The sequence below is a fragment of the Pecten maximus genome, chromosome 13, assembly GCF_902652985.1.
Source record: "Pecten maximus chromosome 13, xPecMax1.1, whole genome shotgun sequence".
Lineage (NCBI taxonomy): Eukaryota > Metazoa > Mollusca > Bivalvia > Pectinida > Pectinidae > Pecten > Pecten maximus.
The window spans coordinates 25,305,156-25,332,153 of record NC_047027.1 but is presented as its reverse complement, the minus strand read 5'-3'; the positions used below and the strand labels follow the sequence as shown (position 1 = coordinate 25,332,153).

At 40.9% G+C, this 26,998-nt stretch overlaps 6 protein-coding genes across 6 annotated transcripts in view; 5 read left to right on the top strand and 1 right to left on the bottom strand.

Annotated features, from left to right (window-relative positions):
• LOC117340576 overlaps positions 1-3,008 on the top strand; it is a 145,425-nt gene extending 142,417 nt beyond the window's left edge. The window contains exons 30-33 of the mRNA XM_033902336.1: positions 150-226; positions 2,211-2,244; positions 2,654-2,712; positions 2,854-3,008. Of these exons, the coding sequence (XP_033758227.1) occupies positions 150-226; positions 2,211-2,244; positions 2,654-2,712; positions 2,854-2,885 (202 nt within the window). The 3' untranslated portion in view covers positions 2,886-3,008. The remainder of the gene's footprint in view (positions 1-149; positions 227-2,210; positions 2,245-2,653; positions 2,713-2,853) is intronic.
• Positions 3,009-6,795: 3,787 nt separating this feature from the next.
• On the top strand, positions 6,796-8,626 carry LOC117340575. Its single transcript, XM_033902335.1, has 3 exons — positions 6,796-7,014; positions 7,439-8,562; positions 8,606-8,626. The coding sequence occupies exons 2-3, from the start codon at positions 7,693-7,695 to the stop codon at positions 8,624-8,626; spliced, it is 891 nt and encodes a 296-aa protein (XP_033758226.1). The 5' UTR covers positions 6,796-7,014; positions 7,439-7,692.
• LOC117341539 lies at positions 8,547-14,520 on the top strand. The gene is made up of 2 exons (XM_033903411.1): positions 8,547-14,001; positions 14,426-14,520. Exon 1 carries the CDS (start codon positions 8,653-8,655, stop codon positions 13,663-13,665), a length of 5,013 nt encoding a protein of 1,670 aa, XP_033759302.1. The 5' UTR covers positions 8,547-8,652; the 3' UTR covers positions 13,666-14,001; positions 14,426-14,520.
• LOC117340574 (UDP-3-O-(3-hydroxymyristoyl)glucosamine N-acyltransferase-like) lies at positions 13,946-15,543 on the top strand. Its single transcript, XM_033902334.1, has 2 exons — positions 13,946-14,001; positions 14,682-15,543. Exons 1-2 carry the CDS (start codon positions 13,946-13,948, stop codon positions 15,541-15,543), a joined length of 918 nt encoding a protein of 305 aa, XP_033758225.1.
• Position 15,544: 1 nt separating this feature from the next.
• On the bottom strand, positions 15,545-16,869 carry LOC117340573 (uncharacterized protein PB18E9.04c-like). Its single transcript, XM_033902333.1, has 2 exons — positions 16,478-16,869; positions 15,545-16,415 (listed from the first exon to the last, which is right to left on the bottom strand). The coding sequence occupies exons 1-2, from the start codon at positions 16,867-16,869 to the stop codon at positions 15,545-15,547; spliced, it is 1,263 nt and encodes a 420-aa protein (XP_033758224.1).
• Positions 16,870-20,625: 3,756 nt separating this feature from the next.
• LOC117340572 lies at positions 20,626-21,165 on the top strand. Its single transcript, XM_033902331.1, has one exon. The coding sequence runs from the start codon at positions 20,626-20,628 to the stop codon at positions 21,163-21,165; it is 540 nt and encodes a 179-aa protein (XP_033758222.1).
• Positions 21,166-26,998: the final 5,833 nt, after the last annotated feature.

Here is a 26,998-nt window from a genome sequence, read left to right as displayed (position 1 = left end):
TTTGATCTCAAATTTTTTTTTTTTTTTTTTTTTTTACACATCTAGCATCTGTAGCTTAATCTAATTTTACCGACTATGATGTAACACATTCAGTGAAGTGAGTATAATCACATGTAAATGACTGGCATGTTTGTGCTTTTGTTGATCAGATCACACTATGACGATTTGAACCTAGAGGAAAGAGAACCACCATCAAACTATGAGTGTCTTGGTAGTAATGCTGCAGGTAAGTCAATTGTCATACTGTTGTTGAACTGATGACAGCTACATTTTTCAATGATGAAGTGCTTACTTTGTAGGGTATGACGGTCTATTGGTTACTACTGAGTTAAATGAAAAGAGACAGGGCTGGTAATGGAAGGCCCCATAATCACACATTAGCGACGGATACATATTGATTAACTTTTTTTTTTTTTTTTAAATACAAATGAAACTCTCAAGTTGATTTATGCGATCTTGTTTGTTTTGTTACCTTCTGTTTCTCCAATACAAACAAATAACCATTTATATACACAGCAGAACCATCTAAACTTTTACGCTGAAATTTAGAAAAGTTCATAGCTTATCTTCGTTTGCCCATTTTGTGTGACATTTTTCTGTTTGCCTTGTCAAATATGTTGACTTGTTTCCATCCCCTAAACACATGCCAACATAAATATCGGTGTTATTTTGTAATTACAAAAATATTGAGTTATGTCAGAAAAATCCCTCGAGTAACAACTTTAAAGACGCATCTTTTATTTTATTCCATGTGTCATTGTTTTTATTCAACAGCAGAACAGCCATATAATGTGACGTTTAGGATTTGCTGGGTTTTCATTTCAATATGTATTATTTCATAGGTGTAAACCTGCCTCTGTCTCCTGTAGGACAACATGACATTCCAACAGAGAGGTACGATTGAATTCCCATTTTACGTTTTTATTAATCAGAAATGTTAATTTTGACAAAATTCAGTATTTACAGCTGAGAACAAAATGTTTCAGATTATGAATTATGTTTTTATAGCATGCCTTATGATGTCTACATTGCATTCCATTTCCGAATGAGATACCCTCATTCATTACTGTAAATATATTTTGTTTGTCACATCTATGATGTAAATAGTTTCCAACATACTGGGTATGAATTTGATGCATGGAATTCATGTACATGTTTGATCTCAACGTTTTTGTTTTTTGCAAGATACTATGACACATCTAACATCTGTAGCTTAATATAATGTTACCAATTATGACGTAGCACATTCAGTGAAGTGAGTATAAACACCTGTAACTGACTGGTATGTTTGTGATTTTGTTGATCAGATCACACTATGACGATTTGAACCTACAGGAAAGAGAACCACCATCAAACTATGAGTGTCTTGGTAGTAATGTTGCAGGTAAGTCGAATGTCATACTGTTGTTGAACTGATGAAGTGCTTGTTTTGTTGGGTATGAGGGTATATTGGTAAATAGAATTATGATGGACTTATCGCTCGTTCGAGTCCGAGTAGGGGCAATCCTTTGTGTTCCCTTCTGGTTATGATACGTTGGATTTATACGTCAAAGGACAGTGCTGGAAATTTTCAAGCGGTTTGCGCCGAACGATAGGTCCGGGTTTAAGCTCTCAATGGAATGAAATGAAAAGAGGCAGGGCTTGTAATTGAAGTCGCCATAATCACTTGGTTTGGTTTGTTTTGTTTAACGTGCCAAGTTTTGGAGGTGGAGGAAAGCCGGACTAACCAGAGAAAAACCACCGGCCTACGGTCAGTACCTGGAAACCTCCCAACGTAGGTTTCGACACTTGACACCCATAATCACACATTAGCGAAGGATATATATTGCTGTGATAAAGTAGTTTATAAGAATTTTGAATTAGTATATATCTTAGTCTGAACAAAACAACACTCATAATGATTGATAAATGAAAATGTTTCTATATAGTAATTTCTTTGCGCCGAATGGCAGCTCTGGATGGCGGCTCTCAAAGAGATAAGTGAAACGAGGCAGAGCTGTTTGCTAAAGTCTAGATAATCACAACTTAGAGACAATTATATATTGGTGTGATAAAGCAGTATGTAAGAGCTTTGAACTATTATATTATTGTATGTCTTTGTCTGAGGAAATAACACTCGTTATAATTATTATATCAAAACGTCTCGCGATACTTAGCTAAACCGTTCTTGAAATACGCTATCGTAATATTATCCATTGACTCTGTTTCAGCCAATGTGAATACACAAGCTTCCACTGACGACAGGTTTGTATGGTAGATTTACTTACAAAGGATATAAGTATGATGTATACTTTAATCTCAAATGTGAACTGTACATACTCTTTTTAAAAAAATCCATTACATATATTGTAAGAGTAAGCACAGACCAGCCAAGGCCATTCGACAAAATTATGCATATGAAAACAATGTTCAATAAAATAAAATCCAAGCATATTACAGCATGGCTTAATATTGCAGAATAATGTTGAAAAGACTCTCTTTTATGTACATTCGTACTGTATTGATCATACTACGATGTCACAAGTATCATGTGAGACGTAATCGTGAAATCAGTGTAGATGTGTTATGTGTTTATTGAAATAATAATTAATGAGTAAAAGTAATCAAATCAAAGCACATCATTTAATCGGAATGATTTTTCCTCTCATTCTAGACAAATGTATGAATCCCTTGGCACAAGAAGTAATGCGGCCGTATATGATGAACTCGAAGGTGCGTTGTCTAAAAAAAAAAAAAAAAAAAACCTCTTTTGCGTTTTATGTTATTGAATATACTTATTAAGATGAATTTTTGATATATCATGGAATGTTTTACTAATATGAAGTTTAAATTCTCAGAACGGTCCCTTTACGGGACCAGCAAGCCGTGCTCACGTTATAATCTGAAGAGACAAATGAGACTTGTGTCAATTCTGCGTTCACTTAACGTCCTAATTAAGCAGATGCTCTGACGTTGTATATGTCTGATATATACGTGATGAAGTAACAGGTATACCTGATTATTTGGAATGACATTGTTATGAAATAATCATTGTAATATTCAATGATGTATAACATAAAGATTCTTAATTAAAATTTCTGTAAAAAATTTTATGATATATATGCATTTAGATAAACTTTGTATGAAGAATAAATATTTTTTCATAATCTACTTTTTAACTCACATCGATCACTGACTGTTCAATCCCCCAATGTACATTAAGTTTCATACTTTTAAGATTCGTATGCTGGCGAGTTCGTAGCACAGGCCTATGTCTAGAGTTAACAGGAAATCTTTACTTCACAATGAAGTATAATTGTTTCGTCTCCGTCATTCACCACTTCATTGCTAAGTGACTATACCGTCTGTATTGCCTTATCTCCTGAGAATTGTGTATGTGCCTTAATTGAACTTGGCGGATTTAAAAAAGCATCACTGATGAACTCTCTAACCAGTGAACAGCACGTATAACATTGTAGTGTTTTTGACCTACTTACGTCTCGGAGCAATGACTAAACACTATAAAGCCAGAGCGACTTCGACGACTGGATAGACAAGTAATATTCTGAAACACACAAACACGTGAAATAAATTACTGAAAATTACTGAAACATCTAAACATCTACACGATAGATGTTGGCTATTATTTTTATCTTCGGTTGACTCCTTATGGGTTTAAACTAATTATTAAACATCAAGCTTATTTAAGAAATACTTAACGATGATTCGTGTATTGTCGCATGATATACAACGAGGACGACGATATTTTGCAATTAAATTAATAACGGAGGCCGCAGGCTTCGCGGTTTATTTAGAGTACACTCCAGTTTTTTCTGTTATGACTGTATAACAGAAAAAATAATTGATGTTAATCCTTAATTGTGTCCATTTATTTACAGAAGAAATCACATTTACAACTCGACTCGTGGGTGTAACCGGCTCGCTCGGAGCGTGCAGGTGTAGGTGGACGTGGTGAACGTACATACATGTATGTATACACTAATACAGTGAAGACAAGCCATGGTTTGATGTTGAGGTCAAAAACAAATGGTACCTGTATCGAAACGCTTTACGCGATTTCAATAGTTGTAAATCGTCTGTCAATCACAGAATTTTAATAGAAAGTAAGAAAATGTTTAAGATATTAGAATCTAAGAAAAAAGACAATATATGAGATTAGAGGGAGACATGCTAGAATATTTGCGGAAATATAATCTGCATCAGTTTTATAAGAAATTTGGAAGGCAAACGAATTTGAATTGTTTATATAAATATTTTAAGGATTTGTCAAGTGGTAATGGCGTAAACACTAATAACGATACAGACTTATATCTGCAGATAATGAAGTTGACCACGATACACAAGTATATGATGTATTAGATTATGATATTTCTATATAAGAACTATCACGAGCAATTCTGACACTGAAACGTGGAAAAGCACATGGGTTTGATGGTATTTTAAATGAATGTTTATTATCGGGGAAAACTCTCCTCTTACTCACATTTTGTACTTTGTTTAATGAAATTTTAAATTCGGGATATTTTCCGGCTGAATGGTCTAGAGCCGTGATTACTCCGGTGCATATAAAGGGAGATAAATCGAATCCTAACAATTTCAGGGGTATAAGTTTGTTAAGCTGTCTTGGAAAATTATTTACTTCAATATTAAATCGTAGGTTATTGAAATGGAGTGAATCATATGACATTATGTCTGATGCCCAATTCGGGTTTCGTCCTGGAGTGAGTACAATTGATGCTATTTTTGTATTACATTCAATAATTACAAAGCCTCTTTTAACAACAACAAACGATTATATTGCTGTTTCGTTGATTTTCATAAAGCGTTTGACCGCGTTGATCGTTTAAATTTGTGGTACAAATTATCAAAATTAGGAATACGAGGAAAACTTTTGAATTTGATCAAATCTTTATATGGACACGTAAAATCTTCAAGGTCGTATCTCTGATTTCTTCGATAATGAGATCGGCCTCTTCCAAGGGGAAATTCTCTCCCTGATACTCTTTTCTTTGTATGTTAATGATTTTGAATTTTTGTAATTCACAATACGATTTTCAAGACCTTAGTTTATTTCTCATGCTTTACGCTGACGATATGGTGCTATTTTCGGAGACTGTCAAGGGTTTGCAAGATCTACTCGATAGTTTAGAAAGGTATTCAAACCAATGGAAACTTACTGTAAATATTGAGAAAAAAAAACTTAAGTCGATGTTTTTCGAAAAGGTGGTATAGTTCATTGCAATGAGAAATGGACATATCAGGGTAGTATGGTGGCTCGTTAGGGCCAAGTATCAAATCTCGCATTCTCGCACACTCGACCTAAGGTCGAAAACGCGACGGCGAGAATGCGAAAACGCGACGGCGAAAACGCGAAATTAATCTCGCACTCTCGCCGTCGAGTTTTCACATTATCGCGCTTTCAACCTAAGTTCGAGAGTGCGAGGGCGGCCGTTAAAGCATAATCCCGCATTCTCGCGTAAGGAACATGCATAATGATATACATTACGTTGGTTAAATATATGCGAGGAAGCGAGAGTGCGAGGGCGGCCGTTAAGTTAAGGCATAATCTCGCATTTTCGCACTCTCGACCTTAGGTCGAAAATGCGAGAATGCGAAAACTTGACATCGAGGGAGCGAAATCGCGTGGGCGAGAGTGCGAGATTCATTAAATATTGAAACTATGCTTCATCTTTTCGATACATATATTGGAAGTGTTTTAAGCTATAGTTGCGAGATATGGGAATCGTCAAAGGCAATTGACATTGAAAAGGTCCACACACATTTTGCAAAAGAATACTTCATGTAAAAAAAATCAACCTCAAATGCGGTGGTATATTGTGAACAAGGTCGTTTTCCACTACAATATTATAGGAAACTAAGGATAATTAATTTTGTTAAAAATGAACTTTTTCGCTTGGTTTTGGTTGTGTGCGAAAACCAGCAAATGTATGCAAGCTATATCGACAATATTTTGCCAGAGAATTTTTGACCAATCTCAGCAACACCTACATCATTTATTAGAGTCACAAAATGTCATATATATAAAAAAAAAATCTTGTGGGGACTGTAACACTACCTTTTTATATTACCAAATACATTCCTAAAAGATTTGTACGTCTATCTGCACATTGTTTAGCCATTGAAGCTGGTAGATATAATAATACTCCAAGATCAAGACGATTTTGTAATATGTGTAATACTAGACAACAAATTGAAGATGAATGTCATTTTATTCTTAAATGTAAAAGTTATAGAAATTTAAGGAAAACATACATCAAACGCTATTACTGGAATAACCCATCTGTTTTTAAATTAATCCAGCTATTCAAGTATAAAATAACTGTGTTCTCTAGGAACATATATACATGAAGCTACTAAATTAAGAAATAATTACTGAACCAATCATTGATGTTATGATGTCTCATTCTCTATATGTTATGTCCTGTTGTATACGCCATGCTGTAATTTGTTTTTCATGTACAATGTTTTCGTGACTGATAGGTCCTACGGGCGAAAGTAATAAAATAATTGAATAATGAATTGTGTGTAAGTGTTTTTTCTCGGGTAGATATGAGTTATACTGTATATGGGGTAGATTGTGTGTGTGGGTGGATATGAGCTATACTGTATATGGGGTAGATTGTGTGTGTGGGTGGATATGAGTTATAATGTATATGGGGTAGAATGTGTTTGTGGGTGGATATGAGTTATAATGTATTTGGGGTAGAACGTGTATGTGTTTTGACATGAGTGAATATGAGTTTTACTGTAGATGGGGTAGATTGTGTATATGTTTTGATATGAGTGAATATGAGTTTTACTGTAGATGGGGTAGATTGTGTATATGTTTTGACATGGGTTGTGATGGTCTAAGTCCGGAATCTGTTGTCCGGAAATTAGAGTCCGCCTCTATCCGCATATTAGTGTATTAGTTACAAGTTCCCATGTCTACAGTACCATGTGGAAGCGTCGCTGTCACGCTATTGTTTTCGGATATACTGGCCTCCCTAAGGAGTAAGTGTTGATAATTAATATATGGTTTAATGCATAATATATCTATGATGCTTGTTATTATGTCATATGCATATATTCTCATCTTGTAAGTTTGGTAAATCGTGTTAGGCTTGGCCGAGTAGGTCCCGCCATATTTCAATCAAGTGTCGTCTGCTGGTTTGTTTATACATTGAATACATGTTATAACTTGGACAAATGACATTCGAATAACCTCATTTGAGCTGTTTAAATCTTTATTATTAAGAATATGAAAGATAGTGAGCAATTTCTCATAATTTTATCCGGTAGGAACATATAATGTGTTATATTTCATTGTATTTGTAACATGATTTATTAGGAGGAACAGTTATTGGTCTGTCCGAGACGATTACTCTTTCTGTTGGTTTCCTAACTTTTGTTATTTTTGGTTTTGTTTTCTTTGTAGTTTTTTACCCTCTCTTGAGGTGTGTGATGCAAATAAAGGGAGTCTACATCGACTTTATTCGTCCTTTATGATTATGAAGCATGATACATCACAGTAAAAAATCCTTTGACCTGGCCTGAAGTAGTTTGACCTTGCCTGCTGTAGTTTGACCTTGCCTGCAGTAAGATGACCTGGCCTGCAGTACACAGCAGTAGTAATGTATCCTTCGTATCACCAATAGAATTGAATTGTTTTCAACTTTAATTTGTTTACTGATGGATGTCCGCCAAAATAGGAAGATGACAGAGTCCGGTGTGAATCTTTATGAAGAAAAGGTGTCGCATTATACAACCAAATTATTGAAAATCAAAAGGGACATTGACTTTATCATCGATTCCTCAGAAAATATAGATCTTGCCCAGGGCCAGCAAATTATTGATGACATACAAAAACTGTTAGCTCGCTATGAAGCGAAAGCTAAAAAGTTTGAACAATTCTTACAAGGGACTCGCACAGATCATAGTGCCAGTGAAGAGGCAGCTCATCGTCTCACATCTGCAGCTTTACATGATAAAGTGACGTCATTTATAGAGCACTTACAGTCCTTGTTGCCGTCAATTTCACACAAGATGCTGTCAACCAGACGGTCAGGTGTTTCAGGGTCGAGTCGGTTGACTGAAATGTTGGTAAAACATACAGCCAAAGTTGAAAAGGCAAGATCTCGCATGAAATATGCACAAGAGGAGGCTGAATTGATAAAACAAGAGGCAGCTTTACAGGCAAGTAGGAATTTATTAAATCTGAAGAGAGAATTAGAAGTAGCTGAGACTGGACTTAATGCAATTCACAAAGCTTTTGACTTTAGATCTTCAAATGCTAGCAATAAAGATTCTGCAAGTAAGCGAGGCAGTTATATTGGGTCAGAGACCAATCGTCACATTTTGCGCTATGTAGAGGAGAATAAAGACAATAATGTATCTCCACCTATTATTCCTACAGAAGATGTTACTCAGGATGAACCAATAGAAACTGTTGTACAGATTCCCTCTACTGGAGCGGCTGATACTACACGTGTTCTTAACCCTAGTGCTGTTGCGTTTAAGCCTGAAAATAGAAATGAGGCATTTGACTTAGCAAAATTAGTGGCAAAAAATCAACTTTTGCCTCAGAGACTTTCTCAATTTACAGATGAACCAGCTAGGTACCTAACCTGGAAATACGGCTTTCTTAATGTAATGGAAGAAATTGGGGCGTCTATCTTGGAACATCTAGATCTGCTCGTAAATCATCTTGGTGCTGAGTCTAAAACACAAGCAGAGAACATACGCGCTTCTAATCCCAGGAATTCTCAGAAGGCTGTGGACGAAATTTGGAAGCGGCTTGATAGCGAGTTTGGTAGTGCAGAAATTATCGAAAGAGCATTGAAACAACGAATATACCAGTTTCCGGATCTTAAGGAAAATGACACTAAGCGCTTTTTTGACCTATCAGATTTGGCAGCGGAGGTTGAATCCATTAAAACCGACACAGTGTTGGGACCAGTTTTTAGCTATTATGACACTTCTAGTGGGATAAATGATTTTGTTAGAAAATTACCTAAACGCTTGAGGGAAAAATGGGCCAATCAGTGTTATCGCTACAAAGAGACAAATCGAACGTCGCAAGTACCATTCTCAGTACTCACAAGATACTTGCGTGATCTGGCCCGTCTACGTAACGACCCCAGTTTTGATTTTGATGTTTCGTTTGTGAAGCCGAACAAAGTTCCTAGTACACAACAGAAATATAAACCCTTGTCACAGGATTCTCATCGTCAAACTTCGATATCATCACGGAAGACCGAGGTTACTCCGGAAACCAACCCTAAAGGTGGGAAATGTCCTATTCATGGTGAAAATTCTAATCATCTACTGAAAGACTGTTTTAAATTCCGAAACAGAACTCTGAAAGATCGTAAAGACTTTGTATATAAAAATGGTTACTGTTTGAAGTGTTGCGGGCAGAAGCGCCATACAAGGAAAACATGTAAAGAAACTGTCAAGTGTAATGTTTGTGGTTCCCCAGATCACATCGGAATACTTCATCCAGACGCAGACTCTGGGAAACAGTATGAGGGGGAGAAATCACAAGATAATTACAGAAGTCAGCGACATCAAATACCTAGTGAAGACCACGAGGAGGAGAAGCTCCGAGTTGAAACTCACTGTACTGAGGTTTGTAGTACTCGTCACAGTACTAGTAAGTCGTGTGCTAAAATACTGCTTGTCAGTGTATTTCCCAATGGGCAGCCATCTCGAGCCCGCAATGTTTACTGTATGATTGATGACCAGAGTAATAAGTCATTGGCTACGTCAGCATTCTTCGACGCCTTTAGAGAATTTGGTCCAAGTGCAGAATATGTACTCACTTCATGTGCTGGCAAGTTTACTACCTCTGGTCGGAGAGCATCTGGATATGTAATACAATCTCTTGATGGTTCATGTACTCTGCAATCACCCTGTTTGATTGAGTGTAATGAGATCCCAAACAATCGTAGTGAAATTCCATCTCCAGAAGTGGCAGAGAATTACAGTCATTTACGAGACATCGCGTCACTTATTCCACCCGTGAACGACAGTGTGGAAATTGAAATTTTGATTGGTAGGGACTTGGTATCTGCACATCATGTTGTAGATCAACGTATCGATGGAGACTGGCTACCATTCGGCCAGAAGTTACCTCTTGGATGGGTTGTAATTGGTGATGTGTGTTTAGGTCGCGCACACCTACCGGAACAGGTCAGTGTGAGCAAAACATCAGTGTTCGCTAACGGCAGACCTACATACTTGCAGCCATGCGAGAGTGAACTCATGGTGAAGGAGGACCCTATCTTCGAACGAGTACCGGGAGATGAGAAACCTGGCTTGTCGATAGAGGACAAAAGGTTCCTTAGCACTATGGAAACTGGATTCAAACAAACCCCTAGTGGACATTGGGAGGCACCCATGCCTTTTAAGAAGAATAGACCCTTTCTGCCTGACAACAAGAGTATGGCTCTTAAAAGAGCGAATTCGTTTGATCGGAGTCTCAAGTCGAACCCAGACAAACAGAAAAGAGTTATGGAATTCATGGAGAAACTTTTCGGTAATAAGCACGCAGAGTTAGCACCAGCTTTACCAGATTCTACAGAGAAATGGTATTTGCCACTGTTTGCAGTTCAACATCCTAAGAAGCCTGATAGTATACGTGTGGTGTTTGACTCATCTGCCAAGTGCCAGAATTTATCGCTCAACGACGTTCTGTTACAAGGACCCGATATGTTGAACAGCCTGCTTGGTATCTTACTTAGATTTCGTCGTGAAAGAATTGCAGTCACCATGGACGTAGAGCAAATGTTCTACAACTTTCAGGTTCCTGAGGTGCAACGTCGCTTCCTACGTTTTTTGTGGCACAAGAACAATGATTTGAGTGAGCCGTTAGTTGAGTATCAGATGACAAGACATGTTTTCGGCAACACTGCCTCTCCTGCTGTTGCTAATTTCGGCTTGCGTAAGGCTGTAGAAAATTCTGATCAGGACGTGCAGAACTTAGTGGGTAAAGACTTCTATGTTGACGATGGTCTGTTGTCATGTAGGACCCAGTCTGAGGCTATTGACATTGTGGAACGCACAAAACACGCTCTCCAAGAGAATGGAGAAATCAGACTTCATAAGTTTGCTTCAAATAGCAGGGATGTGCTTAATGCTTTTTGTCAGAAAGACCTGGCTAAGGATCTCAAAGATATTGATCTCCTGACAGAAACTCTCCCCACGCAAAGGAGCTTAGGACTTTTGTGGGATACAGAAACTGATTCGTTCACTTTCAAGGTTAACCAAGTGGAGAAAGTTTACACGCGTCGTGGCCTGTTATCAACAATCAATAGTATATATGATCCTCTCGGATTTGCTCAGCCGTTCACTATTCGGGGAAAACTACTGCTTCGGGAAATGATGTCCGTCACCTCAAGCAATGACTGGGATGATCCTCTACCTGAGTCACTCTATGGCCAGTGGTGTTTGTGGGTTAATTCTATGCACAACCTTGAGAATCTTAGCATACCACGCGTCTACTGCGACATCTCTTTTGATGACGCTTTGAGAAGGGAAGTTCTTGTGTTTGCTGATGCGTCGAAAGATGCGATAGCGGCTGTCGCATACCTCAAACTTTACGATCCTAGTAGATTTAGCATTGGCTTTCTGTTAGGAAAGGCTAAATTAGCACCTACGCATGGACATACAGTTCCGCGATTAGAGTTGTGCGCTGCGGTACTCGCTACAGAAATTGCTGAGACCATTCGGGTCCAACTCGATATTCCTCAGGATAGCTTTCAGTTCTTTTCTGATAGTCAAGTCGTACTTGGATATATATCAAACGAAAGTCGTAGATTCTACGTATATGTGGGAAACAGAGTGAGCAAGATTCGTCTGTTCAGCAAACCGACTCAGTGGAATTTTGTTCCGTCGGAGTGTAACCCTGCAGATGTAGCTACTAGAGGTCTAGACGCTTTGTTATTGCCAGACTCTAGTTGGATTCTTGGCCCCGATATCAAGCATAGAACATCCCCGGATGGCTATGATTTAATAGACCCGGATCATGACTTGGAAATCCGTCCTGAAGTAAACTGTTCAAAAATGGAGCAGTCGGAGGATATGATAGATGTTCCCGAGAAGAAAGTAAAACAGACAGATTGTGGAAAGGTGCCAGAGGGATTCTCTAAGAGATTCACCAGATTTTCAAACTGGAAAAGACTTGTGAGAGTTGTTGCCCGTATAAAGTTCTTGGCAGCTCATATCCGGAAGGACAGAGAACGCTTACCTGATCGATTTGATGAACCAGAATTTCTGCAAGAAAGTGAGCGTGCCATCATTGCAGTAGCTCAACAAGATGCATTCAGTTCAGAGTTCCAACGTATCCATGCTGGAAAAGAAATTCCTCATTCAAGTTCTCTCAAAACTCTTACTCCAGTTATTGGTACAGATGGACTTTTACATGTAGGAGGTCGCCTTAACAAGATCGACAATGAGATTATCGGCTCAGGATTAAGGAACCCTGTTATACTTCCCAAGAGCCATCACGTGACGTTTCTGGTGGTTCGTCATTTTCATCAAAAAGTAGTTCACCAGGGTCGTAAGTTTACAGAAGGAGCTGTTCGCACAGGTGGATATTGGGTCGTGAGTTGCAGGAAAATGGTTAACTTTATTATTCACAATTGTGTTACCTGCAAGAAACTTCGTGGTCAGTTTGGTCAACAGTATATGGCAGATCTTCCTACTGACAGATGCACTCCTTCACCACCTTTTTCATATGTCGGTGTGGATACGTTTGGACCTTGGCCTATCTCATTCCGGCGGACCAGAGGAGGATCTGCAACGCAGAAACGATGGGCTTTGTTGTTCACATGTCTTGTGACAAGAGCCATACATATAGAGGTGATAGAACAACTTTCCAGCTCGTCTTTTATTAACGCCTTACGACGGTTTATTTCTGTGCGTGGACCGGTCATCCAATTTCGTTCCGACAGGGGCACGAATTTTGTGGGAGCGACAGAAGATCTGGCCATTGATGCAAGATTTGTTGAGAATGATCATGTTGCTGACTTCTTATCCGACGGCAAAATCAAGTGGATTTTCAACCCACCCTACTCGCCTCACATGGGTGGCGCTTGGGAAAGGTTAATTGGTGTCGCCAAGAACATCTTGAACTCTATGTTGCTTCAACAGCAAAGGAAAAGTCTCACACACGAGGTATTGACCACTCTTATGTCTGAAGTTTGTGCAATTGTGAACAATAGACCGTTAGTGGATGTATTCAGTGATCCAGAGTCACCTGTTCTTCTTACGCCGTCTATGCTGTTGACAAGTAAGACTAGTTGTGATGTCAACCCGTTCCCTCCTTACAACACAAAGGATGTGTTGCGCTCGACATGGAAACACGTGCAATCACTTGCAGAGGAATTCTGGAGGAGATGGAGGAATGAGTATCTTCACGGTTTACAATTGCGAAAGAAGTGGCAAAAACACACCAAGAACCTTCAACCGGGAGACCTGGTTCTCTTAAAAGACGGGGAGCGCTCTCGAAATGAATGGCCGGTTGGAATAGTTGAAAGAACATTTCCAAGTAACGACTGTGCAGTACGAAAGGTTGAGATTGCTGTTGTGAGAGACAATAAACGTGTATTGTATGTCAGACCAGTTACCGAACTGGTAACACTTTTGGAAACAGATGAGTGACGCGGACATTTTCTTGTGTTGTATCATTTCCAAAGACTGTGATTGATGTCTGAAATTGTTTCATAGCGTTTAGATTTGATTATTCATTTATGAATACTGTATTATATTTAGAATATTGTAGTTAAGAAATTATCTTATGATTGAATTGTTGTAAATGATTTCTCTTGAAATCAGAGGAGGAGTGTGATGGTCTAAGTCCGGAATCTGTTGTCCGGAAATTAGAGTCCGCCTCTATCCGCATATTAGTGTATTAGTTACAAGTTCCCATGTCTACAGTACCATGTGGAAGCGTCGCTGTCACGCTATTGTTTTCGGATATACTGGCCTCCCTAAGGAGTAAGTGTTGATAATTAATATATGGTTTAATGCATAATATATCTATGATGCTTGTTATTATGTCATATGCATATATTCTCATCTTGTAAGTTTGGTAAATCGTGTTAGGCTTGGCCGAGTAGGTCCCGCCATATTTCAATCAAGTGTCGTCTGCTGGTTTGTTTATACATTGAATACATGTTATAACTTGGACAAATGACATTCGAATAACCTCATTTGAGCTGTTTAAATCTTTATTATTAAGAATATGAAAGATAGTGAGCAATTTCTCATAATTTTATCCGGTAGGAACATATAATGTGTTATATTTCATTGTATTTGTAACATGATTTATTAGGAGGAACAGTTATTGGTCTGTCCGAGACGATTACTCTTTCTGTTGGTTTCCTAACTTTTGTTATTTTTGGTTTTGTTTTCTTTGTAGTTTTTTACCCTCTCTTGAGGTGTGTGATGCAAATAAAGGGAGTCTACATCGACTTTATTCGTCCTTTATGATTATGAAGCATGATACATCACATGGGTAGATATAAATTATACTGTATATGGGGTAGATTGGGTATGTGTTTTGACATGGGTGGATATAAGTTATACTGTATGTGGGGTAGATGGTGTTTATGTTTTGACATGGGTAGATATGAGTTAGAATGCATATGGAGTAGATTATGTATGTGTTTTGACAGGTGTTGCTGTTGGTGGCACCGACATCAATACAGAAAAGTAGGAAGGCTCAGTGGTTGGTGGCGGCGTAGTGGCTGGTGGCTGAGTAGTGGCTGGTGGCTGCCTAGTGTTGGTGCCAACGCAGTGGCTGGTGGCAGCATAGTGGTTGGTGGCGGTGTAGTGGTCGTTGGCTGCGTAGTGGCTGGTCGCGGCGTAGTTGCTAGTGGCTGCGTAGTGGCTGGTGGCGACGTAGTGATTGGTGGCGGTGTAATGGTCGTTGGCTGCGTAGTGGCTGGTGGCTGCAAGGTGGCCGGTGGCGGGGTAGTGGCTGGTGGTGACGTAGTGGTCGATTGTGACGTAGTGGTCGGTGGCGACGTAGTGGCTGGTGACGACGTAGTGGTCGGTGTTGACGTCGTGGTCGGTGGCGACGTAGTTGTCGGTGGCAGTGTAGTGGTCGGTGGTGACGTAGTGGTCGGTGGCTGCGTAGTGGCTGGTGGCGACGAAGTGGTCGGTGGCGAGTTAGTGGTCGTTCGCGGTGTATTGGTTGGTGGCCGCGTAGTGGTCGGTGGCGGTGTAGTGGTCGGTGGCGACGAAGTGGTCGGAAGCGACGTAGTGGGTGGTGGCAACGTAGTGGTCGTTGGCTGCGTAGTGGCTGGTGGTGACGTAGTGGTCGGTGGTGACGTAGTGGTCGGTGGCGACGTAGTGGCTGGTGACGACGTAGTGATCGGTGTTGACGTAGTGGTCGGTGGCGACGTAGTTGTCGATGGCAGTGTAGTGGTCGGTGGCGGTGTAGTGGTCGGTGGTGACGTAGTGGTTTGTGACGTTGTCCTGATTGTTGTAACTCCGGCGAGGATGTCGTTCACTACCCTGCCATTGCCCTTATAGATTAGATGAAGGCCATCTCTGCTGAGAAGTTGCTCTTGTATAACTCCGTTCCGACGTAGTGGTCAGTGATGGCGTAGTGGTCGGTGGCGACGTAGTGGTCGGAAGCGACGTAGTGGTCGGTGGCGACGTAGTGGGTGGTGGCGACGTAGTGGTCGGTGGCGGCGTAGTGGTCGTTGGCGGCGTAGTGGTCGGCGGCGTAGTAGTCGGTGGTGACATAGTGGTTGGTCTTGACGTAGTGGTCGGTGGCGGCGTAGTGGTCAGTGGCGGCGTAGTGGTTGGTGGCGGCTGAGTGGTTGCTGGTGACGTAGTGGTTGGTGGCCGCGTAGTGGTCGGTGGCGATGTAGTGGTCGGAAGCGACGTAGTGGTCGGTGGCGACGTAGTGGTCGGTGGCGGCATAGTGGTCGGTGGCGACGTAGTGGCCGGTGGCGACGTAGTGGGTGGTGGCAACGTAGTGGTCGGTGGCGGCGTAGTGGCTGGTGGTGACATAGTGGTCGGTGGTGACGTAGTGGTCGGTGGAGACATAGTGGTCGTTGGCGGCGTAGTGGTCGGTGGTTACGTAGTGGTCAGTGGCGGCGTAGTGGTCGGTGGCGGCGTAGTGGTCGGTGGCGGCGTAGTTGTTGGTGGTGACGCAGTGGTCGGTGGCGGCGTAGTGGTTGGTGGCGGCGTAGTTGTCGGAAACGACGTAGTTGTCGGTGGCGGTGAAGTGGTCGGTGGCTGCGTAGTGGCTGTTGGCGACGTAGTGTCTGGTGGTTGCGTAGTGGTTGATGGCTGCGTAGTGGTCGGTGGTGCCGTAGTGGTCGATGGCTACGTAGTGGCTGGTGGCTGCGTAGTGACTGGTGGCTGCGTAGTGGCTGGTGGCTGCAAGGTGGCCGCTGGCGACGTAGTGGTCGGTGGTGACGTAGTGGTCGGTGGTGACGTAGTGGTCGGTGGTGACGTAGTGGTCGGTGGTGACGTAGTGACCGGTGGCGAGTTAGTAGTCGGTGTAGTGGTTGGTAGCCGCGTAGTGGTCGGTGGTGACGTAGTGGTCGGTGGCTGCGTAGTTGCTGGTGGCGACGTAGTGGTCGGTGGCGAGTTAGTGGTCGTTGGCGGTGTAGTGGTTGGTGGCCGCGTAGTGGTCGGTGGCGATGTAGTGGTCGGTGGCGACGTAGTGGTCGGAAGCGACGTAGTGCTCGGTGGCGACGTAGTGGGTGGTGGCAACGTAGTGGTCGGTGGCTGCGTAGTGGCTGGTGGTGACGTAGTGGTCGGTGGTGACGTAGTGGCTGGTGACGACGTAGTGGTCGGTGGCGACGTAGTGGTCGGTGGCTGCGTAGTGGCTGGTGTTGACATAGTGGTCGGTGGTGACGTAGTGGTCGGTGGAGACGTAGTGGTCGGTGGTGGCGTAGTGGTCGGTGGTGACGTAGTGGTCAGTGGCGGCGTAGTGGTTGGTGGCGGCGTAGTGGTCGGTGGCGGCGTAGTTGTTGGTGGTGACGCAGTGGTCGGTGGCGGCGTAGTGGTTGGTGGCGGCGTAGTGGTCGGAAACGACGTAGTTGTCGGTGGCGGTGAAGTGGTCGGTGGCTGCGTAGTGGCTGGTGGCGACGTAGTGATTGGTGGCGGTGTAGTGGTCGGTGGCTTCGTAGTGGCTATTGGCGACGTAGTGTCTGGTGGTTGCGTAGTGGTTGATGGCAGCGTAGTGGTCGGTGGTGCCGTAGTGGTCGATGGCTACGTAGTGGCTGGTGGCGACGTAGTGGCTGGTGGCTGCGTAGTGACTGGTGGCTGCGTAGTGGCTGGTGGCTGCAAGGTGGCCGATGGCGACGTAGTGGTCGGTGGTGACGTAGTGGTCGGTGATAACGTAGTGGTCGGTGGTGACGTAGTGGTCGGTGGTGACGTAGTGATCGGTGGTGAGTTAGTAGTCGGTGTAGTGGTTGGTAGCCGCGTAGTGGTCGGTGGTGACGTAGTGGTCGGTGGTGACGTAGTGGCTGGTGACGACGTAGTGCTCGGTGGCGACGTTGTGGTCGGTGGTGACGTAGTGGTTTGTGACGTTGTTCCGATTGTTGTAACGAGGATGTCGTTCACTGCCCTGTCAGTGCCCTTAAAGCTTAGATAACTCCGTTCCGGGCGAAGGTTGGATGGGGTATGAAGTGGAGGTTCAGTGTGATGCTGGATATGGTTCTTAGTGCGTGGTTCATACATCTGGCCTTGTAGTTGATTTTGTTGATAAATCCTGGTCTGGTTATCGCCTCTTCAAATCGGGACTCGATCCGCGGTAGAATGGCTGAAATTGCGATCTGCATAGTCGGCGACACTTTCCAAATCCACTCCCACAATTGCTGAAACTGCTGCAGGACGATGGGGACGGGATCACGGGATCAAGATTGTTAGCACCACAGTTGATGTCCTAAAATAGAAGCTAATTTAATCGGGTTTGTAATTGTATGTTCTGGTGTTTTAATGCTTGTAATGCGCTCAGTGAATCTACAAGAATGACGGAGTTATCTGCCGCTGTATTGGTTAAAGCTGTATGGCTGCAAGTTCAGCCGTCATTATAGAAATATTATTGCTTAATCGAGTTTTTTTGATAATTTATTTTTTATTCAGTTTTTAAGTAATACAATGTACATACATTATATAAATGACGACAAAGCTTGCCACTTTTGTCTTTCTTTACCCTCGTCAAAATACCGCTTATATTTTAAGACACTGACCATGTTTTCTCTATATATTCGGACTTAATCGAAATCTATTTTTAATGTCTAAGGCTGGAATGACAAAAGCACATCCACATTTTTTTAGTATTAGGATCTTTAGAGCCATCTGTATATATGTGTACTCCTTTAAGTGAGTCAATAAAAAGACGCAGTGGTACTATGGCGTCTGCAGGAGACATGGATTTATTTACCGTCTGAGGTACATTGTTTTAAGTCTATATTGATTATCGGTTTGTTCAGTGTCCACAGTGGGATTGAACTAAACTCTGCTGTATGCACGTTGATGTTACCCAGCTGAAAAATAGATTAGATATATTTTAGACATGTATAATCTGATTTGTATGAAGGCAGTATTTTATTTTCATTATATTTAAATTTGAAGTCATTTTCAATACTTTCCAAGTTTTAATTGGTATTTTGCGATGAATGAATTTCGGCGTATTTGAAGCGGAGGGTCCCCAGCCTCGGCTTTGAGACTAGAGAGTGAAGTTCCCTTCATTACATGCAGACAAGTAATAAGACATCTGTATTGTACGACATTATTTTTTCTAGTTGTGAGTTACTGACCGAGTTGTATACTGCGACACCGTAGTCTAATCCAATCCAATGTGGCGGGTGTGGCATTGTGGGCAAGCCCATGTACGCCAGTCGCTCTACGGTGGTATAAAAATATCCCACGTTATTTTATTTTTTTTGTCGTGGGAGGGCGACTGAAGGGAGCCAAGAGGCTTACTATATACTTATGTTAAAAATTTATCTTTATATATTTATAAGTAATCTTTGCAAAAAATATCGATAGATATATATATTTGTTCAAGAGTGAAATTATTGTCGTATGTTGGTGTTCCAATAAGGGGCGATATATAATGTCTGTTTTGTACCCCGGGTCTAAGGCCACCAGTTACACCCGACAGTCGAGGACGTCACTGCTTCCGTAAGGTACAGTACTTTGTCCTTTTGCCGGGCTTGGCTGGAGGTATAGATGGTCCGGGGCGTCCCTATAGTGTATGCGGGTTTTTATTCTTTTTTATCTTATACTAGTGTATGCGTATCAACAATATATAATATCAGAAAATGAAGAAAAAAAGCGGCAGTAAAAGTTTAAAAAAAACAAAGGATTTAACATGAAAAGGAGGAGGAAAAATCATTAGCTGTCTAATACTTATAAACAGTAATTTATTGTTACGTCAGGGCTAATGTACCCAGCTTATTATTTAAATAATTACGTAATAGCTACGTATACAATGTATCAGTTAAAACATTTTAAAATGTAAAAACAGTTAAAAAAATAATCAACTAATTCCTCTTTAATCTTATAAAAGTATCATTATACCAAAAGGTACAAGGTACAGATTGCCAGGCGGACTTGGCCCATTTAATGTCCTGACCGGTATTTCCTACGAGTTGTCTCCCCTGGTCCAGTACAGAGTTAGTGGGGTTCGACACATAATGGAACACTTATTGTGGGAAAAAAATTGTGTTTTTTTTTTTTATAAAAAGGTAGAAGCTGGATATCAAGGGTTGTTTGACTCCTTGATTCCTGAGTTATATCGACTATTTTCCTCAGGAAATTAGCCGATGTACAAAGTGTTATTAGTAATCTAATGCCCCGGAGAAAAAGTTAAAATTCTGCCAGATTAACTCTCCTGTTTTCAAATTAATAATACAAACAGTCATTAGCGGCGTGATTGTTTACATAACATGGGTAGTTTTAATTTAGTGTATACACCTTCATAAGCATAGGTGATCAATGAAACATAAGTAGTTTTAATTGATTGTATACACATTCATTAGCACGGGTGATCAATGAAATATGAGTAGTTTAATTGATTGTATACACATTCATTAGCACAGGTGATCGATGAAACATAAGTAGTTTTAATTGATTGGATACACATTCATTAGCACAGGTGATCAATGAAGCTTAAGTAGTTTTAATTGATTGTATACACATTCATTAGCACAGGTGATCAATGAAATATGAGTAGTTTAATTGATTGTATACACATTCATTAGCACAGGTGATCAATGAAACAGAAGTAGTTTTAATTGATTGTATACACATTCATTAGCACAGATGATCACTGAAATATGCGCGGTACATCACCGGAGAAGGTACTTGTGCAAACAATCATGACACCTTGAGTTGTTTACAGTACAATAGTTAATTGTACTCACCTCCATGAGCACGGGTGATCAAACAGGTGAGAGTTGTTTACTTAGCCTCAGTAGATATGTCATCAATAATCAATTAATTAATTTTGGATATTGTGAAAGAATATTTGATTGGATAAAGTTTGGGTAGCCCGAAACGCCACGCCCCCACATTTGATTGGACCGATTTGATGTTGTTAATTATTTAAATACATCATTATCCTACCAACAAACACTTTTCAACATGACCTTCGAAACGACTTCACGTACCATCGTCCGATTCCTCAGCCATGACGCCTCCGCTCCGAGAGATCCGGCGGGATATGTACCAATCTGGTACATTTGTCATCTATTCTCCATCACCAGAGACATGCTAATGTACATCGTTTGCCATGTTGCAGGAGACAGACTCAATCTGTCTGATTGTCAACAATTCGTCCGAACATGTGATGGCCATTCTACAGACGACATAGACATCACTAGAACTGGAAAGCTGATTACAGATCCAAGAGATGTCCGCTACTGCGTGCACGGAACGACCAGGGCTGCCTACGAAGAAATCAAAGTGCATGGCCTAAGCCGCAGAAATCGCCAGATGATCCACTTTGCAGACAGCAAGACTCTGGTCAACAAGAACTCAGAGGTTCTTATACACCTTGATGTGAAACGGTATCTCTCCAAAGGCAGGCCACTGTATCGTCTTCGCGATGGTACATTAGCGACACCAGGGAATGTGAAAGGAATCGTAAAGACGAGTTTTTTCCACCGAGTTCAGTTTCTATGAAACCTCACAAAACGGCCCTTTTCAGGGCCACCAACCATAAAAAGTTTCAATGTGATTCTCGAAAAATACGCATTCCCTTCATTACGTCCATTATATAAAATAATAGGTTCCTCACGCTCGAAAAACACGCATTCCCCGTTATATATATATATAAACATTCCGCTCCATACGTCTGTTAATATATATATGAAAAACAAAAACATTTCGCTACCTACGTCCGTTATATATATATATCAAAAACAAACATTTCGCTACCTACGTCCGTTATATATATATAAAAAAACATTCCCCTCCCTACGTCCGTTATATATATATAAAGCATTCCCCTCCCAACGTCCGTTATATATAAAAAAAAACAAAAAAACATTCCGCTTCCTACGTCCGTTTTATATAAATACATTCCCCTTCCTACGTCCGTTATATATATATTAAAAAAAAAACATTCCCCCTCCCTACGTACGTTATATATATATATAACATTCCCCTCCCTACGTCCGTTATATATATATATATATAAAAAAAAACCCATTCCCCTCCCTAAGTCCGTTATATATCTAAAAAGCATTCCCCTCCCTACGTCCGTTATATATAAAATAAAAACATTCCCCTCCCTACGTCCGTTATACATTGCATATATATATATACATGTAAAACCATTCCGCTCCCTACGTCCGTTATACATTGCATATATATATATACATGTAAAACCATTCCGCTCCCTACGTCCGTTATACATTGCATATATATATATACATGTAAAACCATTCCGCTCCCTACGTCCGTTATACATTGCATATACATGTATATATATACAGTACATGTAAAACCATTCCGCTCCCTACGTCCGTTATATATATATGTATCTATGTTATACTTTCTCTTCAATATATTATCTTCTCTATGGTAGAGTATAAGTTTCCTGTCGATTATGATCTGTGTTTCTTCCATTAACGTATGATAACCATATATACATGTATTAGAAATACAACTATATCAGTAAGATTATTTATGATGACGGAAGTACGGAAAGGACCCGTATAGTCTTAGACTGTTGTCCAATCCATTTTTTTATATCTAGATTCTATCTTTATTATAAAATATTGTATGTAAATTATTTCAAATGTTTGATTGAATAAAACAATTTGAAATGACAAAATATAAGAATTATAAAAGAACAAACTTCCTACACAGGCAGTGTTACATGTTTACAAATGGATTAGCTTGATTCTATATTTATACAATTATGTTTATTTTTAAAAGCTACACGTTGTCTGACCCTAAGGGTGTTCCTAAACAGTCTGGCAGTGTCAATCTGCTTATCAAATCAGAAATATATGTTTAAATGTTTTACATTATCCGGTGTGATACGTATCTGTGATATTTATTCAAATATGTATTTATCTGTTATTACATTGTTTCATTGTACCTTTATGAAGCCTTATTACGTGTGCCAGGGCAGTAAAATAGACCATGTCTAAGTACATATTTTAATCTTGTAAAAAGTAAAGATACTGTTACTATTCTAATTAGTTTGTTATTGATATGCGTCCAATTTACGTCGGTATAATTGAGATAACAATAGGCGAGTGTCACAATTGAGACATAATTGGTTGTTATCATTGTACGAGGAAATCTGGTCCTCTGACAGGTAATCGACTAATTACTGAGCACGTATTGTGTAGATACTCAGAAAGAATTAAGCAATTAATTATAGATAATAAGTCGTCCTATGATTACAACATATCTAGGTGCGGTATTGTGTACCGGTAATCATTATCAATTTTCAATTCAATTTCTTTATTGACCGTAGGCCTTGTGGCCCATAAGTACATAATACAAATACACAATACATGAAAATGACAATGAAACAGCAATGAAATACACTGTGGAGAACGGGTTACATATGTAAAGATCTAATCTTATTTGCTTCGAATATGAATTTACCCAGGTTACATAATTCTTTGGTATTATTGGCACTTAATAACTGTATTAATTTAAACATTGATGGCTTTTGCCAGTAGCACGTTTTAATTAAACGAATTCTTAAGTTGTTGTACATATTACACATGAATAAAAAATGAAATTCATCTTCAACTTCAGTATTTGAATTACAGATTAAACAAAATCTCCCATTTCTTTCAATATTTGAATATACTGGCACGTCCTAAAATGACACTGGCTGTTAATAGGAAGTTAAACAAAAACAAACAAACAAACAATCATTGCCCGATTTGACGTCATAGCTATCCTGCCGGATAGCAGTGTAGGCAGGGTATGGATATTCATTACAGCAGTGTAGGCAGGGTATGGATATTCATTACAGCAGTGTAGGCAGGGTATGGATATTCATTACAGCAGTGTAGGCAGGGTGTGAATATTCATTAGAGCAGTATAGGCAGGGTGTGAATATTCGTTACAGCAGTGTAGGCAGGGTGTGAATATTCGTTACAGCAGTGTAGACAGGGTATGAATATTTGCTAGAGCAGTGTAGGCAGGGTGTGAATATTCATTAGAGCAGTATGGGCAGGGTATGAATATTCGTTACAGCAGTGTAGGCAGGGTGTGAATATTCGTTAGAGCAGTATAGGCAGGGTGTGAATATTCGTTAGAGCAGTGTAGGCAGGGTATGAATATTCGTTACAGCAGTATAGGCAGGGTGTGAATATTCGTTAGAGCAGTATAGGCAGGGTGTGAATATTCGTTAGAGCAGTGTAGGCAGGGTGTGAATATTCGTTAGAGCAGTGTAGGCAGGGTGTGAATATTCGTTAGAGCAGTGTAGGCAGGGTATGAATATTTGTTAGAGCAGTGTAGGCAGGGTGTGAATATTCGTTAGAGCAGTGTAGGCAGGGTGTGAATATTCGTTAAAGCAGTGTAGGCAGGGTGTGAATATTCGTTAGAGCAGTGTAGGCATGGTGTGAATATTCGTTAAAGCAGTGTAGGCAGGGTATGGATATTCGTTAGAGCAGTGTAGGCAAGGTGTGAATATTCGTTAGAGCAGTGTAGGCAGGGTGTCAATATTCGTTACAGCAGTGTAGGCAGGGTATGAATATTCGTTACAGCAGTGTAGGCAGGGTATGAATATTCGTTACAGCAGTGTAGGTAGGGTATGAATATTCATTACAGCAGTGTAGGCAGGGTGTGAATATTCGTTAGAGCAGTGTAGGCAGGGTGTGAATATTCGTTAGAGCAGTGTAGGCAGGGTGTGAATATTCGTTAGAGCAGTGTAGGCAGGGTGTGAATATTCGTTACAGCAGTGTAGGCAGGGTGTGAATATTCGATAAAGCAGTGTAGGCAGGGTGTGAATATTTGTTAGAGCAGTGTAGGCAGGGTGTGAATATTTGTTAGAGCAGTGTAGGCAGGGTGTGAATATTTGTTAGAGCAGTGTAGGCAGGGTGTGAATATTTGTTAGAGCAGTGTAGGCAGGGTGTGAATATTCGATAAAGCAGTGTAGGCAGGGTGTGAATATTTGTTAGAGCAGTGTAGGCAGGGTGTGAATATTCGTTAGAGCAGTGTAGGCAGGGTGTGAATATTCGTTAGAGCAGTGTAGGCAGGGTATGAATATTCGTTACAGCAGTGTAGGCAGGGTGTGAATATTCGTTAGAGCAGTGTAGGGAGGGTGTGAATATTTGTTAGAGCAGTGTAGGCAGGGTGTGAATATTCGTTAGAGCAGTGTAGGCAGGGTGTGAATATTCGTTAGAGCAGTGTAGGCAGGGTGTGAATATTCGTTACAGCAGTGTAGACAGGGTGTCAATATTCATTACAGCAGTGTAGGCAGGGTGTGAAGATTCGTTACAGCAGTGTAGGCAGGGTATGAATATTCGTTACAGCAGTATAGGCAGGGTGTGAATATTCGTTAGAGCGGTGTAGACAGGGTGTGAATATTCGTTACAGCAGTGTAGACAGGGTGTGAATATTCGTTACAGCAGTGTAGGCAGGGTGTGAATATTCGTTACAGCAGTGTAGGTAGGGTGTGAATATTCGTTAGAGCAGTGTAGGCAGGGTGTGAATATTCGTTAGAGCAGTGTAGGCAGGGTGTGAATATTCGTTACAGCAGTGTAGACAGGGTGTCAATATTCATTACAGCAGTGTAGACAGGGTGTCAATATTCGTTACAGCAGTGTAGGCAGGGTATGAATATTCGTTACAGCAGTATAGGCAGGGTGTGAATATTCGTTAGAGCGGTGTAGACAGGGTGTGAATATTCGTTACAGCAGTGTAGACAGGGTGTGAATATTCGTTACAGCAGTGTAGACAGGGTGTGAATATTCGTTACAGCAGTGTAGACAGGGTGTGAATATTTGTTAGAGCAGTGTAGGCAGGGTGTGAATATTCGTTAGAGCAGTGTAGGCAGGGTATGAATATTCGTTACAGCAGTGTAGGCAGGGTATGAATATTCGTTACAGCAGTATAGGCAGGGTGTGAATATTCGTTACAGCAGTATAGGCAGGGTGTGAATATTCGTTAGAGCAGTGTAGGCAGGGTATGAATATTCATTACAGCAGTATAGGGAGGGTATGAATATTCGTTACAGCAGTGTAGGCAGGGTATGAATATTCGTTAGAGCAGTGTAGGCAGGGTATGAATATTCATTACAGCAGTATAGTGAGGGTATGAATATTCGTTACAGCAGTGTAGGCAGGGTATGAATATTCGTTACAGCAGTATAGGCAGGGTATGAAGATTCGTTAGAGCAGTATAGGCAGGGTATGAATATTCGTTACAGCAGTATAGGCAGGGTGTGAATATTCGTTAGAGCAGTATAGGCAGGGTATGAATATTCGTTACAGCAGTATAGGCAGGGTATGAATATTCGTTACAGCAGTATAGGCAGGGTGTGAATATTCGTTAGAGCAGTATAGGCAGGGTGTGAATATTCGTTAGAGCAGTGTAGACAGGGTGTAAATATTCGTTAGAGCAGTGTAGACAGGGTGTAAATATTCGTTAGAGCAGTGTAGACAGGGTATCAATATTCGTTACAGCAGTATAGGCAGGGTATGAATATTCGTTAGAGTAGTATAGGCAGGGTGTGAATATTCGTTACAGCAGTATAGGCAGGGTGTGAATATTCGTTAGAGCAGTATAGGCAGGGTATGAATATTTGTTGCAGCGGTGTAGGCAGGGTATGAATATTTGCTAGAGCGGTGTAGGCAGGGTGTGAATATTTGTTACAGCAGTGTAGGCAGGGTATGAATATTTGTTAGAGCAGTATAGGCAGGGTGTGAATATTCGTTACAGCAGTGTAGGCAGGGTGTGAATATTCGTTACAGCAGTGTAGGCAGGGTGTGAATATTCGTTACAGCAGTGTAGGCAGGGTGTGAATATTTGTTACAGCGGTGTAGGCAGGGTGTGAATATTCGTTAGAGCAGTGTAGGCAGGGTGTGAATATTTGTTAGAGCAGTGTAGGCAGGGTGTGAATATTCGTTACAGCAGTGTAGGCAGGGTGTGAATATTCGTTACAGCAGTGTAGGCAGGGTGTGAATATTCGTTACAGCAGTGTAGGCAGGGTGTGAATATTCGTTACAGCAGTGTAGGCAGGGTGTGAATATTCGTTACAGCAGTGTAGGCAGGGTGTGAATATTTGTTACAGCGGTGTAGGCAGGGTGTGAATATTCGTTAGAGCAGTATAGGCAGGGTATGAATATTCGTTAGAGCAGTATAGGCAGGGTGTGAATATTTGTTAGAGCAGTGTAGGCAGGGTGTGAATATTCGTTACAGCAGTGTAGGCAGGGTGTGAATATTCATTAGAGCAGTATAGGCAGGGTGTGAATATTTGTTAGAGCAGTGTAGGCAGGGTATGAATATTCGTTAGAGCAGTATAGGCAGGGTGTGAATA

Excerpts from the sequence above, each read along its gene's own strand:
- LOC117340575 (XM_033902335.1), top strand. The coding sequence starts at position 7,693 with ATGGATGTCCGCCAAAATAGGAAGATGACAGAGTCCGGTGTGAATCTT. Across the intron at positions 8,563-8,605 it reads TTGACTTAGCAAAATTAGTG|ATGAACCAGCTAGGTACCTA; the intron begins GCAAAAAATCAA and ends CTCAATTTACAG.
- LOC117340572 (XM_033902331.1), top strand. The coding sequence starts at position 20,626 with ATGACCTTCGAAACGACTTCACGTACCATCGTCCGATTCCTCAGCCAT.
- LOC117340573 (XM_033902333.1), bottom strand. The coding sequence starts at position 16,869 with ATGTCAACACCAGCCACTACGCAGCCACCGACCACTACGTCGCCACCG. Across the intron at positions 16,416-16,477 it reads ACGTCACCACCGACCACTAC|CGGCCACCTTGCAGCCACCA; the intron begins GTCACCACCGAC and ends CTACGTCGCCAG.
- LOC117340574 (XM_033902334.1), top strand. The coding sequence starts at position 13,946 with ATGTGGAAGCGTCGCTGTCACGCTATTGTTTTCGGATATACTGGCCTC. Across the intron at positions 14,002-14,681 it reads TATACTGGCCTCCCTAAGGA|GTGTTGCTGTTGGTGGCACC; the intron begins GTAAGTGTTGAT and ends GTGTTTTGACAG.
- LOC117341539 (XM_033903411.1), top strand. The coding sequence starts at position 8,653 with ATGGAAGAAATTGGGGCGTCTATCTTGGAACATCTAGATCTGCTCGTA.